We start from the raw sequence: 13143 nt of genomic DNA on the forward strand, positions 1-13143 counted from the left end.
CTCCAAAAAAATAAAGGAATAATTAATATACCTGTGAATCCGGGTGTTACAACTGGACTCGACGAGTCACCTCTGTTTTGTAAAAATCTATATAAAAGGACTTTCAAATCGATACCATGGCATGGAGATGAAACCTTGGAGGCTAATTGTCAACTAAAGGTGTTGCTGGAGCATGGGAACCGAAGGAATCAACCCTACATTCAATTTTAAGGAGAATCAAGGCAAAATCAAGTTTACTCTTTACCTAATCTCTTGTTTGAACTATGTTTTTACCAATTGATTTCGTTTTTTAGCTTGTTTTTGTTGTAATCATGAGCTAAAACTCATACATTCTGTTTAGGATAGATGATTTTGTGATTATGGTTTGATTTTATGGTTAGGATTAATTTTAATTGGTGATATTGTTTTGTTAAGCTTGTTAAAGAACCTCATATGTTAATAACAACTATTATCTGTTAATAAATTAGTAATTAAGTTATATGAACATCTCTTAGTTATAAATTTCATATAATTTATGTGACCACATAGTTATATGTTTAGGAATAACGAATGTGAAACTAGAATCAACTAGAGAATGGGTAAATTAATGTGTGAGCTTGTGTGATACACCATCAACAAGAGGTTAATTGAATCACCAATTTAGTTAGCTAATTACAAGTCTTATTTAACCCGAATAATTAAACTAGGGAATTTATTAGTTTAATCACTTGATCACTGCTTGAATTAATTTGTTTTCTAAGGATTAATAATAGCGAACGTGAACCTAATCACACTAATCGGTAGTCAATGCCAATTAATCCATTGCACTTGTCATAAAATCAAACATAGGAATAAATGATTCGAACCTAAACAGAAGTCTCCTTAATTATTGAATTTAGTTGATTTTTATTTGCTTAGCTCTTAGTTTAAGTCTTAGTTAATTGTTTAAGTTTCTAGTCTTGCAAAACTAGAGAAAACCTCCTTTCTATTACTTGTTTTATTTAGATAATATTAGCATTTATTTTAATTGTTTACTGTTCCCTGTGTTTGCTACCCTACTTACCTGAACTAAACTGTTAATCGATAGGTACACTGCCTTTTCGTGTGTTTGTCTTTGTGTTTAAGTTAGTAGGATTAAAACTAGTTGGTTTTACACACATCACGAGGAAACACTTTCGATAGCAAATTTTAAAGGATCTTATAAAGATCAGTATGGATATTGCTTGTATTAATTTCATTCTCAAATTCACAATATGATTATGACATCCCTCTTCATATTTCGAATTGTGAGGAATGGTATTGAATTGTTTGAACTTTCGAGACTTATAGTTATTAGTTATGAAAGCATTTGAACATACATATATGTTATATAATGAAGGTGTGTAAGCTTAAGAAGTCTAGTTGGAGACTTAACGAAGCATCGCGTAACAGAAATTTGTACACTAGTAAGAAAGTCAAGAGTATTGATTCCTAGAAGTACAATTGATTTTTAGATACATGCCAAAGCTAGTGGGGGCATAATTGTTATGCTAGTATTGTATGAAAATACTATCATAGGGAACAAAGTTTTCAAATTTCAAATTGCAAAGTTTGGTAATTGTTTCTCTATGATAGACTTGAGGGAGAGGGCACTCATACTTTGTTTCAAATCTAAAATATTAGGTCGTATAGTTTATTAGAACTTATTCATATACATATATGAATATCATGTTGAAATGGTTCAACATATGAAATTCCATATATGAAAATATTATAGCAAGAGATGGAGAAAATATTGAATATAATGAATAGAGTCTCATATGCTTCGAATATATGATTGATTACATATGTTGTAATATTCATGTGCTCTAATTTTCCAAATGTCTTTAGCATTAAGAGGAAAATGATTAGAATTTTTTTTATGACTAGAGTTGTTAAATGATTGTCAAGAACATTTTGAGGTTTACTGAAGATTGGTTGTTTGTGGACGATTGGAAGTATGATATTAATTTTGACGGACCATAGTGATATGATTATGGATTGAGATGATTCTTGATTAGAATTGATGGTCACATGGGAATACAAAAATTGTTTCCATATTAGGGGTTGATTATTAAATATACATGTGAGTTGGAAACTTTAATGCAAGAGAAGTGTTAAAAGAGTGTACCTTTTAATTTGAACCTTCGTTATCATATGAATTGTTTCTAGTAACAAAGTTTCAATGAAACATTCTATAATATCGTTGGCTTGGTCTCTGTGACTTTGAAGCCTCGACATCACAAAAGGTCGATGAATGTAAGGTTGGAATTCCAATACATTTTCGACAATGACAAGAATTTGGAAGTGTGAAATGAGCATCATTGGAATAGTGTCTGGTTGGTTTGTTCACAAAGGAATGGTCATATAGAGGCATAGTATGCATGTTCATAACATGACATAACTGATGTTATTTAATTCAAGTGGTTAGTTGATTACTCGAAATATTATACAATGAATAACGTTGTAATCATTATGGTGATTAAATAATAGAGATTATTTATTTTCAATTGGTTTGAGACCACAGTTAATTAGTTAATTATTGTGTTTCACTTTGCATGTTTTACTTCCTGAATGATTTGATTATTCGAAATTCTACAGTCGCTCGTACTTTTGGAAGTAACTAGTGAATTAAGACTGTCATGAATTGGATTATAGATTGTCTAAGGGAGTTATACATAGCAATAGAATTGTTGCAATGTCCATGAGTGATTAGAAATGAAGATTTAAGTATTGGATAAACCCACACTCGGAGAACTACTTCATGAAATTTATCCCGAGTAATTATGAGACGATAATATCTTATGATCTTGAAACAGAGATATATGAGTTGTAATTTACAAGTCGGTTGTACATTGGTAATGTGTAAACGCACCAGTAACTTGATGTTATAAAACGTATTGTCATGCATGATTTGATGAGTAAAAGATGCAAGCATATGAGTCAAAGTTTATTCGTTCCTTTTGCCCTAACCGGAAAAGGCGATATTTTTGGGCCCGTCGATGATTTGGTGCTGACTTATAGTGTTGGCCCCAACCAAGACTAAATTGATGTGTTCAATTAGAAGTATTATATCACCACAAATCATAAATTGGGAAACAAAGTCTTGGACAATGAGATTGATTCTATTCCATGTATTGTGTCCAAACAATATCTAGTTGAATGGATGATTATATGATCACTTATCTTATGACACGTGACTGACTGGGTCAGAGTTCGGGAACAACTTTTGGAAGCTACAATTTGTTGATGGATTCAGAAGTTAAACTGTAATTTATAGTTATAGACTTATCCAAGTGGGAGACCATTGGATTAGGTGTCTAATTCAATAACTAAAATTGGTATATACTTGGATTGATAGTACCACAATACTTTTGGGTTGCCCTCAAAGCTAGCAGTTGGACAAGATGACTTTTAGAGAGAGAGTAAAAGAGAGATTAATTTATTATGTGATTAATAAATTGAAATAAGTAGTTTATTAATGTATTATGGAAATAATATATTAACTGGAAAAAGGTATAATTAAATTAATAATCAATCAAAAATTAATTGGAATTGAATTTTGGATTAATTAACTGTATAGGGACTGTTTGGTTATTTATTGAAAGTTGAAGAAGAAAGACTCTAGAACCTCATGTGATGAGGTGGACGAAAATACTCTAGGAAAAGTATAGAAAATTTAGTCCAAGGCTCCTTGGATAAGGATATTGGGCTACTTGGTCAACAAGTAAATCAATATAGAGATTATCCCTTAAACCCTAGCTTTGGCCCCAATATTCCTCGACTATAGAAGGCTATCTATGGCCCTATATTTTTTCCACTTCTCTCTTCCCTAATTCTTGGATGAAAATTGTTATTCTCCCCTCTCCTATCTCTTAAGTCATCTTATTGTTAGCTTGGGTGTGAACCATTAGAGGCACGACACATGTGGTACTTATTTCCAAAAGATTTATAAGAAGGAATTATTATTATTTACTACAATAATATCCAAGGCAAGTAATCTTAAACCCTAATTTGTAATTTTTCGAAAAATAACCTAGGGTTTCTAAGATTTCTTATTTCATGTTCTTAGTTATAGGTTCGATAAAGAAAACATAGATCCTATTTAGGTTGCATGCAAACTTAAGGGTTTTAAGTTTATTTGTTTTACCTAAATCATATCAAACATATCCAAAATTAACTCTAATAAACAATCAAGGTAATAACCCATAATAAATGGTCCATATTATAATCTAACATGCTAAGGGTCAAAGACCATCCTACCCTTCACTTAATTGACCCATATGACCATGGCCCAACCCATAAAGACCTAAGGCCCAAAAATGGACCAAATACCTTTTGCTAAGTACGTAAAGCGTACCACCCCATTACGCCCAACGTACAAGCCTTATCAACAAAGTAACTCGGGGTTGAACACGTTACACCCAACGTACTCCCCTAAAGCCCAAAATCCATATTAAGCACTTAATACCTAAAGTCTAAATATCTAAATCACAAATCTTGCTCTTTGTAATGTCTCAATTGATAAATTCGTCAACTTGATGCCTTTGCATGGCTCAAAGAAGCCCAAAACCAATTTCTAACCTTCTAACCTCATATAATAAACATCAACTCATGCACGGATGAACCAAAGTCATCAAGATACAATTTTTATGCATTGTGGACCTCGGAAACATCAAGGAATGCTAACCTAAGCTTATGGAGTAGCTTTTACTCACATTAATCAACCCATGGGACCAATGTCACACCCCCAAACCTCGGATGGTGGAAACATCCAGGGGTGGATGACTTCATGCGTACTATCATGACAAACGAATATAATAACGATCACGGTACATACAACCAATCATAAATATAATCGAAAAAGTTACATAGTTTCAAGTGTTACATGTTTCAAAATCAATTACAATATGACACAAAAAAAAATTAATTTTTCGAACACTGAAGCGTTCCATCCTCAAGCCTGTGGCTACTTAACTCATTGATTTCCTGAGAATACAAGTAATTTTAAAAGAGTGTCAACAATTAAGTTGGTGAGTGCATAAGCTTTTAGATGCAGAGTTTGAAATCCTTTGTTTGTAAATGTAGAGTATACTCAAGAAAATCCAATATTTTCCTTATAAAAATGATGCGCAGTCTTAAATTCCAAGACTGAGTGTATGTATGTCATTTCGTACTTGTAAAAATGTAAGCATGTTAAAAAGAGTAAAAAACCCCTTATAGTAATACTTCCCGTAAACTATATGTATCGTTAACTCCCTGTGTGAGCCACTATAACCATGTTATGACTTAGTAGACCTGCTACGACATTCTTCGGACGTCATAATGGTATGACATTTGTCATCCTTGGCCTGCCGGCCGAGCTGTTGCAAGCAGCTTGGATGTGGGTCGTCACTCCCAATATAGATCTATATACAACTATCACGCTCTCCCTACAAGAGACTCTTGTTATAACTTTCAAGAATTTTAACTCGCACTCTAAGAGTACAAATGAAGAAATGTCTCACAATTTACGTTAACGAGTTTACGTGTAGTGTGAATGCAAGAACCATTATTCCGTATTGTAATTGTACCATTTTTGCATTGTATCCACAATGTAGAGATCCATAAACTATACCTATTATAGTTTATTGTTCATGTTTTGTAGTGAATGAAATCTTTTACCGTGATTAGTTAACTAACATAGAATAAATTCAACACATAGAAGGTCTATTACTTAGCACTTTGCTCAACATGTTACAAAGTGTTGCCAAATTAACAGTTGTTTTGCAAGTAGTAATAAATAATTTAAGATGTTTAATACAATCCATGAAAGGGACCAAACTTTCCATTGGTGATTGTTGGCAGAATTAGTGTGTAATTTAGTGTTGTAACTTGTATTTCACCCCATAAAATCTAATTAAAACGTAAACATGTATGGGTATGAACTCACCTTATGTGATCCTTTGAGATGGACGTGAAAGAGGGAGGTTTTCCACGTCAAGAACACTTGGAGCAAGCTTGAAGATTGGGAAGTCCCAGGAGTGGAGTGAAAGTAGAATATTTCCTGGAGATTCTTCGATTTTTAGAGAGAAAATGGGAGGGAGAAAGAGTGTGTTTTTGAAGAATATGAGTGGGGTTTTATAGGTAAGGATTAAGGACCTAATGAGTGGATTTGGGGCAGGTAAATCTGATGGAGTGTTGGGAAAAAGATTTTGATTGAATTAGGCATCATGGGAATAGTGCCCTAAAGTAATCATAAAGTGGTTATGGGGAATAGGTTGTGTCATAACTCTTTGGGGAAAGTCAACCTTCCCTTGAAGAGTATCTGGTACAAAAGATATGGTTCATAACTAGGATTTCCCAAGGATATGATTAAAAAAATGGGTTTCAGACATCAAAATCGTGTTCTATCCCTTCAAGGTTGGCAGCAAATAGAAGTGTCCGGGAATCGGAAAACTCCGTTCGGAGTTGGGGACGTTTGTCTGGAGTCGTTCAGGAATCCGGAGTCACTTATGGATCCAGAGTGACCTTGGTCTTCCAAGGCCGCGAAGCCCTTCGGATGCGGATCCTTTCAAGTTTGGTTGGTTTCGGATGAGGGTTCTCAAATGAGACGAGCGTTCCGAAACATGTTGAGATTGTCCGCAACGTTTTATGAAACGTCCCAAAAACACAACCCAATAATTTTTGTTTTAACATTACTAAAACCACAACGTCAGATGTTATATAATAAAACCATGCATTATATGTCTCAAAATGCCATAGTAAATGTAACAAATAAAAAATGAAGTCAATATCATATCAAAATATATGAATAAAACTCCCAGGATAAAACTGTAACTATGGTGTGTGCCTTTATGAATGAGGTATGCTATTAATTTGATTGATTTTTAGTTATACATATAGTAATATACTATTATACATATGTATATGGTGTTTTTAAAAACTTTTTCAAATACAAGGTTTAAATTTAATTATTTAAATTAATATTTTAAACCAATTATGAATTTAATATTCATCTTCACTCATGTGAGCCATTTTCCTTTAACATTTATTAAATATTTAAAAAGAATTTGTAAAACAAAAAAGAAAGTTATAATAGTCTTTTCAGTTTGGATAGAGACCAAAAATACATACAAATTTGATGTAAAAGACCATCAATAAAAAAGAAATCTGAGTTTATACTAAAATTCGGAAAAAAATACATACCGTAGATACTATTTTTTATTGTTTTTTTTCTAGAATTTCATTTACAATAGCTTATATACACATTGTTTTTTGCTCCAATATTTTCTCACGAAACCTAAATTTATTACTTAGAGAGTTAGAGCTATTAATATCAACAATCCATCTGTATATGTATACGGTGAGTGTTAAGATGTGCATGTAAATTGATTATTATAATAGTATTACATAAATAAATATATTTTATTTATTTATTTATCAAATACCAATACATAAATAATATTGCCCATTTGTTTTTTCCGTCTTTACTCGGTCAGACAAGAAGAGGAAGCAGAAGAAACCCAAAACTCACTCACACGGATAGCGATCCGCATTCTCTCTTTGCATCTAATCGTTTTCGTCCGTTCTCCGCAAAATAGATCCAACGGTTTATATACACTCGCGGATCTTTTTCCCTAATATTTCAAAAATTCCCACATCCCACGTATTCCTATAAAAAGCCATCTCCTTCGGACTCTTATCAAACATCAATCTCTCATTCCTGCAATTTACAAACTCTCAATTGTTTATTTGATAGAGATGGCAAGAACTAAGCAAACTGCCCGGAAATCAACCGGGGGCAAAGCACCAAGGAAGCAGCTTGCGACAAAGGCGGCAAGGAAATCTGCGCCGGCTACTGGAGGAGTGAAGAAGCCACACAGATTCAGGCCAGGAACGGTCGCCCTCAGGGAAATCCGTAAATACCAGAAGAGCACCGAGTTGTTGATCCGTAAGCTTCCCTTTCAGAGGCTTGTGAGGGAAATTGCTCAGGATTTCAAGACGGATCTGAGGTTTCAAAGCAGTGCTGTGGCTGCGCTTCAGGAGGCGTCTGAGGCTTATTTGGTAGGATTGTTCGAGGATACTAATTTGTGTGCGATTCATGCCAAGAGGGTTACGATTATGCCCAAAGACATGCAATTGGCAAGAAGGATTAGAGGTGAGAGGGCTTAGATTTTATGCAAATGTTGTTCTGGTTGTTCATAAAAGTTGCTCTTTGATCCAAATTGTTCCCAAAATGTATCGCTATTAATGATATTGATATTGTTCTTGAAGAATTATCTTTTTACTTTTACTTATGCCAAATAATGTGTACAAATTCCAAATGTTTTAAAGCGCTTTGCATTACAGAAAACATATGTTGGTATTGCTACTTTAAGTTGGTTAAAAGTGATAACAATCAAAGAAGGAAATATGCTTTGTAGCCATGTTCTTCACATGGCTTTGCAACTATGTATGTGCAGCCATAACCATCTTTGAGGAGATGTGATGGGTGTTCCCAACTTTTGCTTTCTTTTGAAAGCATTTCGGTAATCATTATGTATGTGTAGATGATTTGCATCTTTGAGATGTGATGGGTGTCGCATTGTTTCTTACAGTTGCTGAACAAATCTTCTAAAGTATTTGGTTTTATTTTGGTAAACAAAGTCCATCCAAAATAATAATTCGTTTTTTTTTTTTTTTTTTAAACTAAACCAAATCATAAAATATCCGAACAATACAGTCAAATCATGTTGTAAATCTAGGCAATTCGGGTTTATCCAAAACAGTGAACAACCCCAACCACAATTATTGAACCACAATCCTGATATTCACAATTTTCCTCAGTAGGAAAATATAGTTCACAATTTAGCGAACACCTTTATATATATATATATATATATATATATATATATATATATATATATATATATATATATATATATATATATATACAAATGGAATGCTTAAAATTTAAATTTGTAAAACCTTACAAAAATCGGTCGTTTCGTTATGCAAAGCCAATAAGTCAAGCATCTGATAAACTTCTCCAGAAAATGGTTTGGAGTCATCACATGACACAAACTCTTGAACCACATTATCAACCTGAATCGAACTACAACCCGGTGTTCTTTTACTAATTATCTTACCTCTTATCAACTTCCTCACTCTTGAAACACCATCCCATCTTCCAAGACCCGCATATATGTTTGAAAGCATCACATAGTTTCCAATATCTTCTGGTTCAAGCTCCAAAAGATGCTCCATTGCAATAACCGCAAGTTCAAGATTACCTTTTGTTCTACACGAGCTCAACAATGAACCCCAGATTACAGAATCTGGTTTCATGGGCATTTTGTTTACCAATTCAAAAGCTCGATCAAGACATCCGGTTCTTCCAAGTAGATCCACCAAACATCCGTAATGCTCGATTCCAGGGTTTAGATTGTAATCGTTTTCCATGGAATCAAAGTATTTCAATCCAATTTCAAGGAATCCAGCATGGGCACAAGCAGATAAAAGACCAACGAATGTGATCTTATTTGGTTTGATTGTTGTCTTTTGCATGTCTTGAAACAGTTTTATGGCTTCAGGAGCTTTACCATGGTTGGCTAGACCTCCAATCATTGTACTCCATGAAATCACATCTCTTTGAAGCATTTTGTCAAACACTTGGCGTGCTTGGTTGATGTTTCCACTTTTCGAGTACATTTCAATCAAAGCATTGCATACACTGATCTTCTCCAAGAAGCAATTTTTCTCTGCGTAAAAATGGATCCATTTTCCTAGCTCAAGAGCACCCAGTTGTGTACAAGCTGGCAACACCGAGAGTAAGCTGATCCAATCTGGTTTAACACCTGTTAATTGCATCATGCGGAAAATATGTAACGCATCTTCATGACTCCCGATTCTTGTGTACCCAGAAATCATGGCAGTCCATGAAGCAATTGACTTCTCTGTCATCCCTTCGAAGAGTTCTCTAGCTCGTTTCATCTGTCCCAGCTTTATATGCCCGTATATGAGACTATTCCAAGATATCACATCTTTGTCAGTCATTTCATCAAACACCTTATGTCCATCAGTAATACCATCGCATTTTATATACATATCCAAGATTGAATTTTCTATAACAATATTTGATTGAACTCCAGATTGTAAGACATGCCCATGAACTTGCTTGGCTAAATAAATATCGGAAAGCCCTCCACACGACCTTATAACAAAAGGGTATGTGAAGTTGTCAGGAAAAATCGGTTCTTTAAGCATTTGCTTGTATATATCAATGGTGAACGAATACAAGTGGCAATGTGTATGGGCCCTAATTATAGCATTATACAAGTAAATATTCGGCTCAGATACATCTTTAAATAACAATCTTGCATATTCTACTTGTTGATTTTGCTCACATACATTCACCATTTTCGTGACCAAGTAACTACTCTGTGATAATGAAAATTTCACAATTTGGGCATGGATTTTCTTCAATTTCCTAATGTTTTTACAATTCTGCAATATGGGCGTGAACATGTTCTCCAAGATCTTTACAGACAGTACATTGGTAGTTGACGCCATTGATACTCCAAAAAGTTTGAAAGGTTTCGGATAGGAAGGAAGTTTACTTAGGCCTTGGTTGACTACGTTGAGATGTTGGATGACTCAATCGCCCATATATATACCCGCCGCATTCATCAGGTTTAAACACTTTTACACCCGCCTGAGCAAATTTGCTTTGCTGTTTGAGAGTCATAGAGTGGTACTCCCAAGGATTTCCAGTTACTTCATTAAGTATTTAATTCGTATTTTGTTTTTTTCGTCTATAATTTTTATACTACCTGTTATTTTTTTAATTTATTTTTTCGGGTTTCCTCTTTTCCTTTGCTGATTCGGATGTTGATTAGGCATTTTTATTGCTGATTTGGCATGATATTCAACGTCCTATAAAAGAAAATGAAAAAGATTGTTTAAGGGACTTGAATTCAAGAGCTCTTGGGTGTTTACCCGACATTGATGCATCTATGGATTTGCAGACAATGAGATCATGCGGGTAAAACATCTTTTACACAACATGAATTGCGAGTTTGAGTGTGGATGGACTATGGATGCCCAGAAACCTGCAACCGCCACACCCACACCTTACCACCAATATTGTTTTCTAAAATTGAAAACCGGTAAAAAATACATATATAAACATTTTTTCTAATTTTTCAAAATTGAAAATGAAAAATATATAAGTTTTAACTAAACACGTTTTCTAAATTTTTCAGTAAAAACTGAAAACGGAAAACAGAAACTGAAAAAGGAAAACAAAAAACAGAAAATAAAAACTGTTTTTCCGTAACTAAACGCAACCATAATATGGTATTTATAGCGGTTTAAAAAAAATTCAAATTATAGCCTATTAATTTGGAGTATGTTATTTTTTTTTTGAAATAATAAGCCATATATATATATATATATATATATATATATATATATATATATATATATATATATATATATATATATATATATATATATATATAGGGTTAGGTTATTTTGTTTTCACTATCTATTATGTGCATGTATGACTGATTCTGGACCAATCATTTTAGTTATTTTAAGAAAGTAACTAATGCATATTACATGTTGAAGATATAATAGGTATTAATTACATCTTCAGCATTTAATAAACATTAATTACTTCCTTAAAATAACTAAAATGATTGGTCCAGAATCAGTCATACATGCACATAATAGATAGTGAAAACATTTGAACCTAACCATATATATATATATATATATATATATATATATATATATATATATATATATATATAGAGAGAGAGAGAGAGAGAGAGAGAGAGAGAGAGGTGAGTTCAATTGAGAAAATAAAAAAGGTTGAGAATGGGGGAATCATTCTCAGCCACTCATTTAATCTAAGCATAAAAGACACGGTGACAAACTTGTAAATATCGTAATAACCTTCAATCTCAAATACGTAACTATAGAGAATTCGATAACTGTGCGTTCATCATCAAAATTTTTCCTCCAACCTTCAATAATCATCCAGATTTCTTCAACTAAACCGGAATTTCTTCGCTATTCATGAAATTGGAATCGGAGTTCTGGACTCACAGTCACAATCGACATTGAGGGACTTAGAATCGGTAATTACAGGTTCCCAATCGGATTTTCGGAAATCAAAATCAAATTGAGAAATCGATCAGAGATAGGATGTCGCATCTGAAGTTGAAATCGGAAGTATATGATGATTTGGAATTGATAACTTAATGTTTTAACATTTTTAAAATAGTTAACTTATTTGCACTCCAACTGTTTGATGAAATGCATAAACTAAATTATCACGTTATATTCACATATGAATATGTTTTCTCACATGAATTAGTATATGATTATTAAAAACACAAAACAAATATGCAAGTCTGTATGTTATTCATATGTGAATAACATATAAAAATTATATATATTTGTCAAAATACCTTCAATATTCATAAGTGAATATACCTTGTAATATTCATATGTGAATATACTGTGTAATATTCATAAGTGAATATATCATCTAATATTTACAAGTGAATATACTCTGTAATATTCACATGTGATATACCATGTAATACTATGTAATATTCACATATAAAATATTATTTAATACTCATAAGTGAATATATCATCTAATATTCACAAGTGAATATACTATGTTAATATTCACAAGTGAATTCATCGTCCAATATTAAAATATGAATATACTATGTTTATTATATGCTATATTCATATATGAATGATACTTAAATTGTAAAAAAAAATCATACTTTTTATTCATAAGTGAATAACAAATGTACTGTAATAAAACATGATGCATTGTTATTCATTTATGAATAACGATAGCTGAAAATATAAAAAAAAAAAATTTTTATTTTATCTTAAAACTATATCAATATGGATGTCTATTTGTAGAGAATAAAAAATTATGAATTTTGGTATATTTAAAATTATTTTTTTGATAAAAATAGCTTATAAAAATTTAAAAAAACGAAAAAAAAACTATGTTTTTGTATATATTAAGGTAATTATTAGCATAGTTTAAGGAAATATGTTATGTTGGAAAACACATGTGCATTCGTTTCCCATTTCCGTCGGTACGTTGGAGGCTTTTGCGGCAAAAATAAATGATTGGCTGAGAATGAT

At 32.6% G+C, this 13143-nt stretch overlaps 2 protein-coding genes across 2 annotated transcripts; one reads left to right on the plus strand and one right to left on the minus strand.

The window, feature by feature from the left end:
• The first annotated feature begins 7688 nt into the window (after positions 1-7688).
• On the plus strand, positions 7689-8255 carry LOC111904152 (histone H3.2). The gene has a single exon (XM_023899932.3). The coding sequence runs from the start codon at positions 7741-7743 to the stop codon at positions 8149-8151; it is 411 nt and encodes a 136-aa protein (XP_023755700.1). The 5' UTR covers positions 7689-7740; the 3' UTR covers positions 8152-8255.
• A 624-nt stretch (positions 8256-8879) lies between these two features.
• On the minus strand, positions 8880-10723 carry LOC111904153 (pentatricopeptide repeat-containing protein At2g20540). The gene has a single exon (XM_023899933.3). The coding sequence runs from the start codon at positions 10528-10530 to the stop codon at positions 8932-8934; it is 1599 nt and encodes a 532-aa protein (XP_023755701.1). The 5' UTR covers positions 10531-10723; the 3' UTR covers positions 8880-8931.
• Between the last annotated feature and the right edge of the window lie 2420 nt (positions 10724-13143).

Source organism: Lactuca sativa, chromosome 1 (genome assembly GCF_002870075.4).
Source record: "Lactuca sativa cultivar Salinas chromosome 1, Lsat_Salinas_v11, whole genome shotgun sequence".
NCBI lineage: Eukaryota > Viridiplantae > Streptophyta > Magnoliopsida > Asterales > Asteraceae > Lactuca > Lactuca sativa.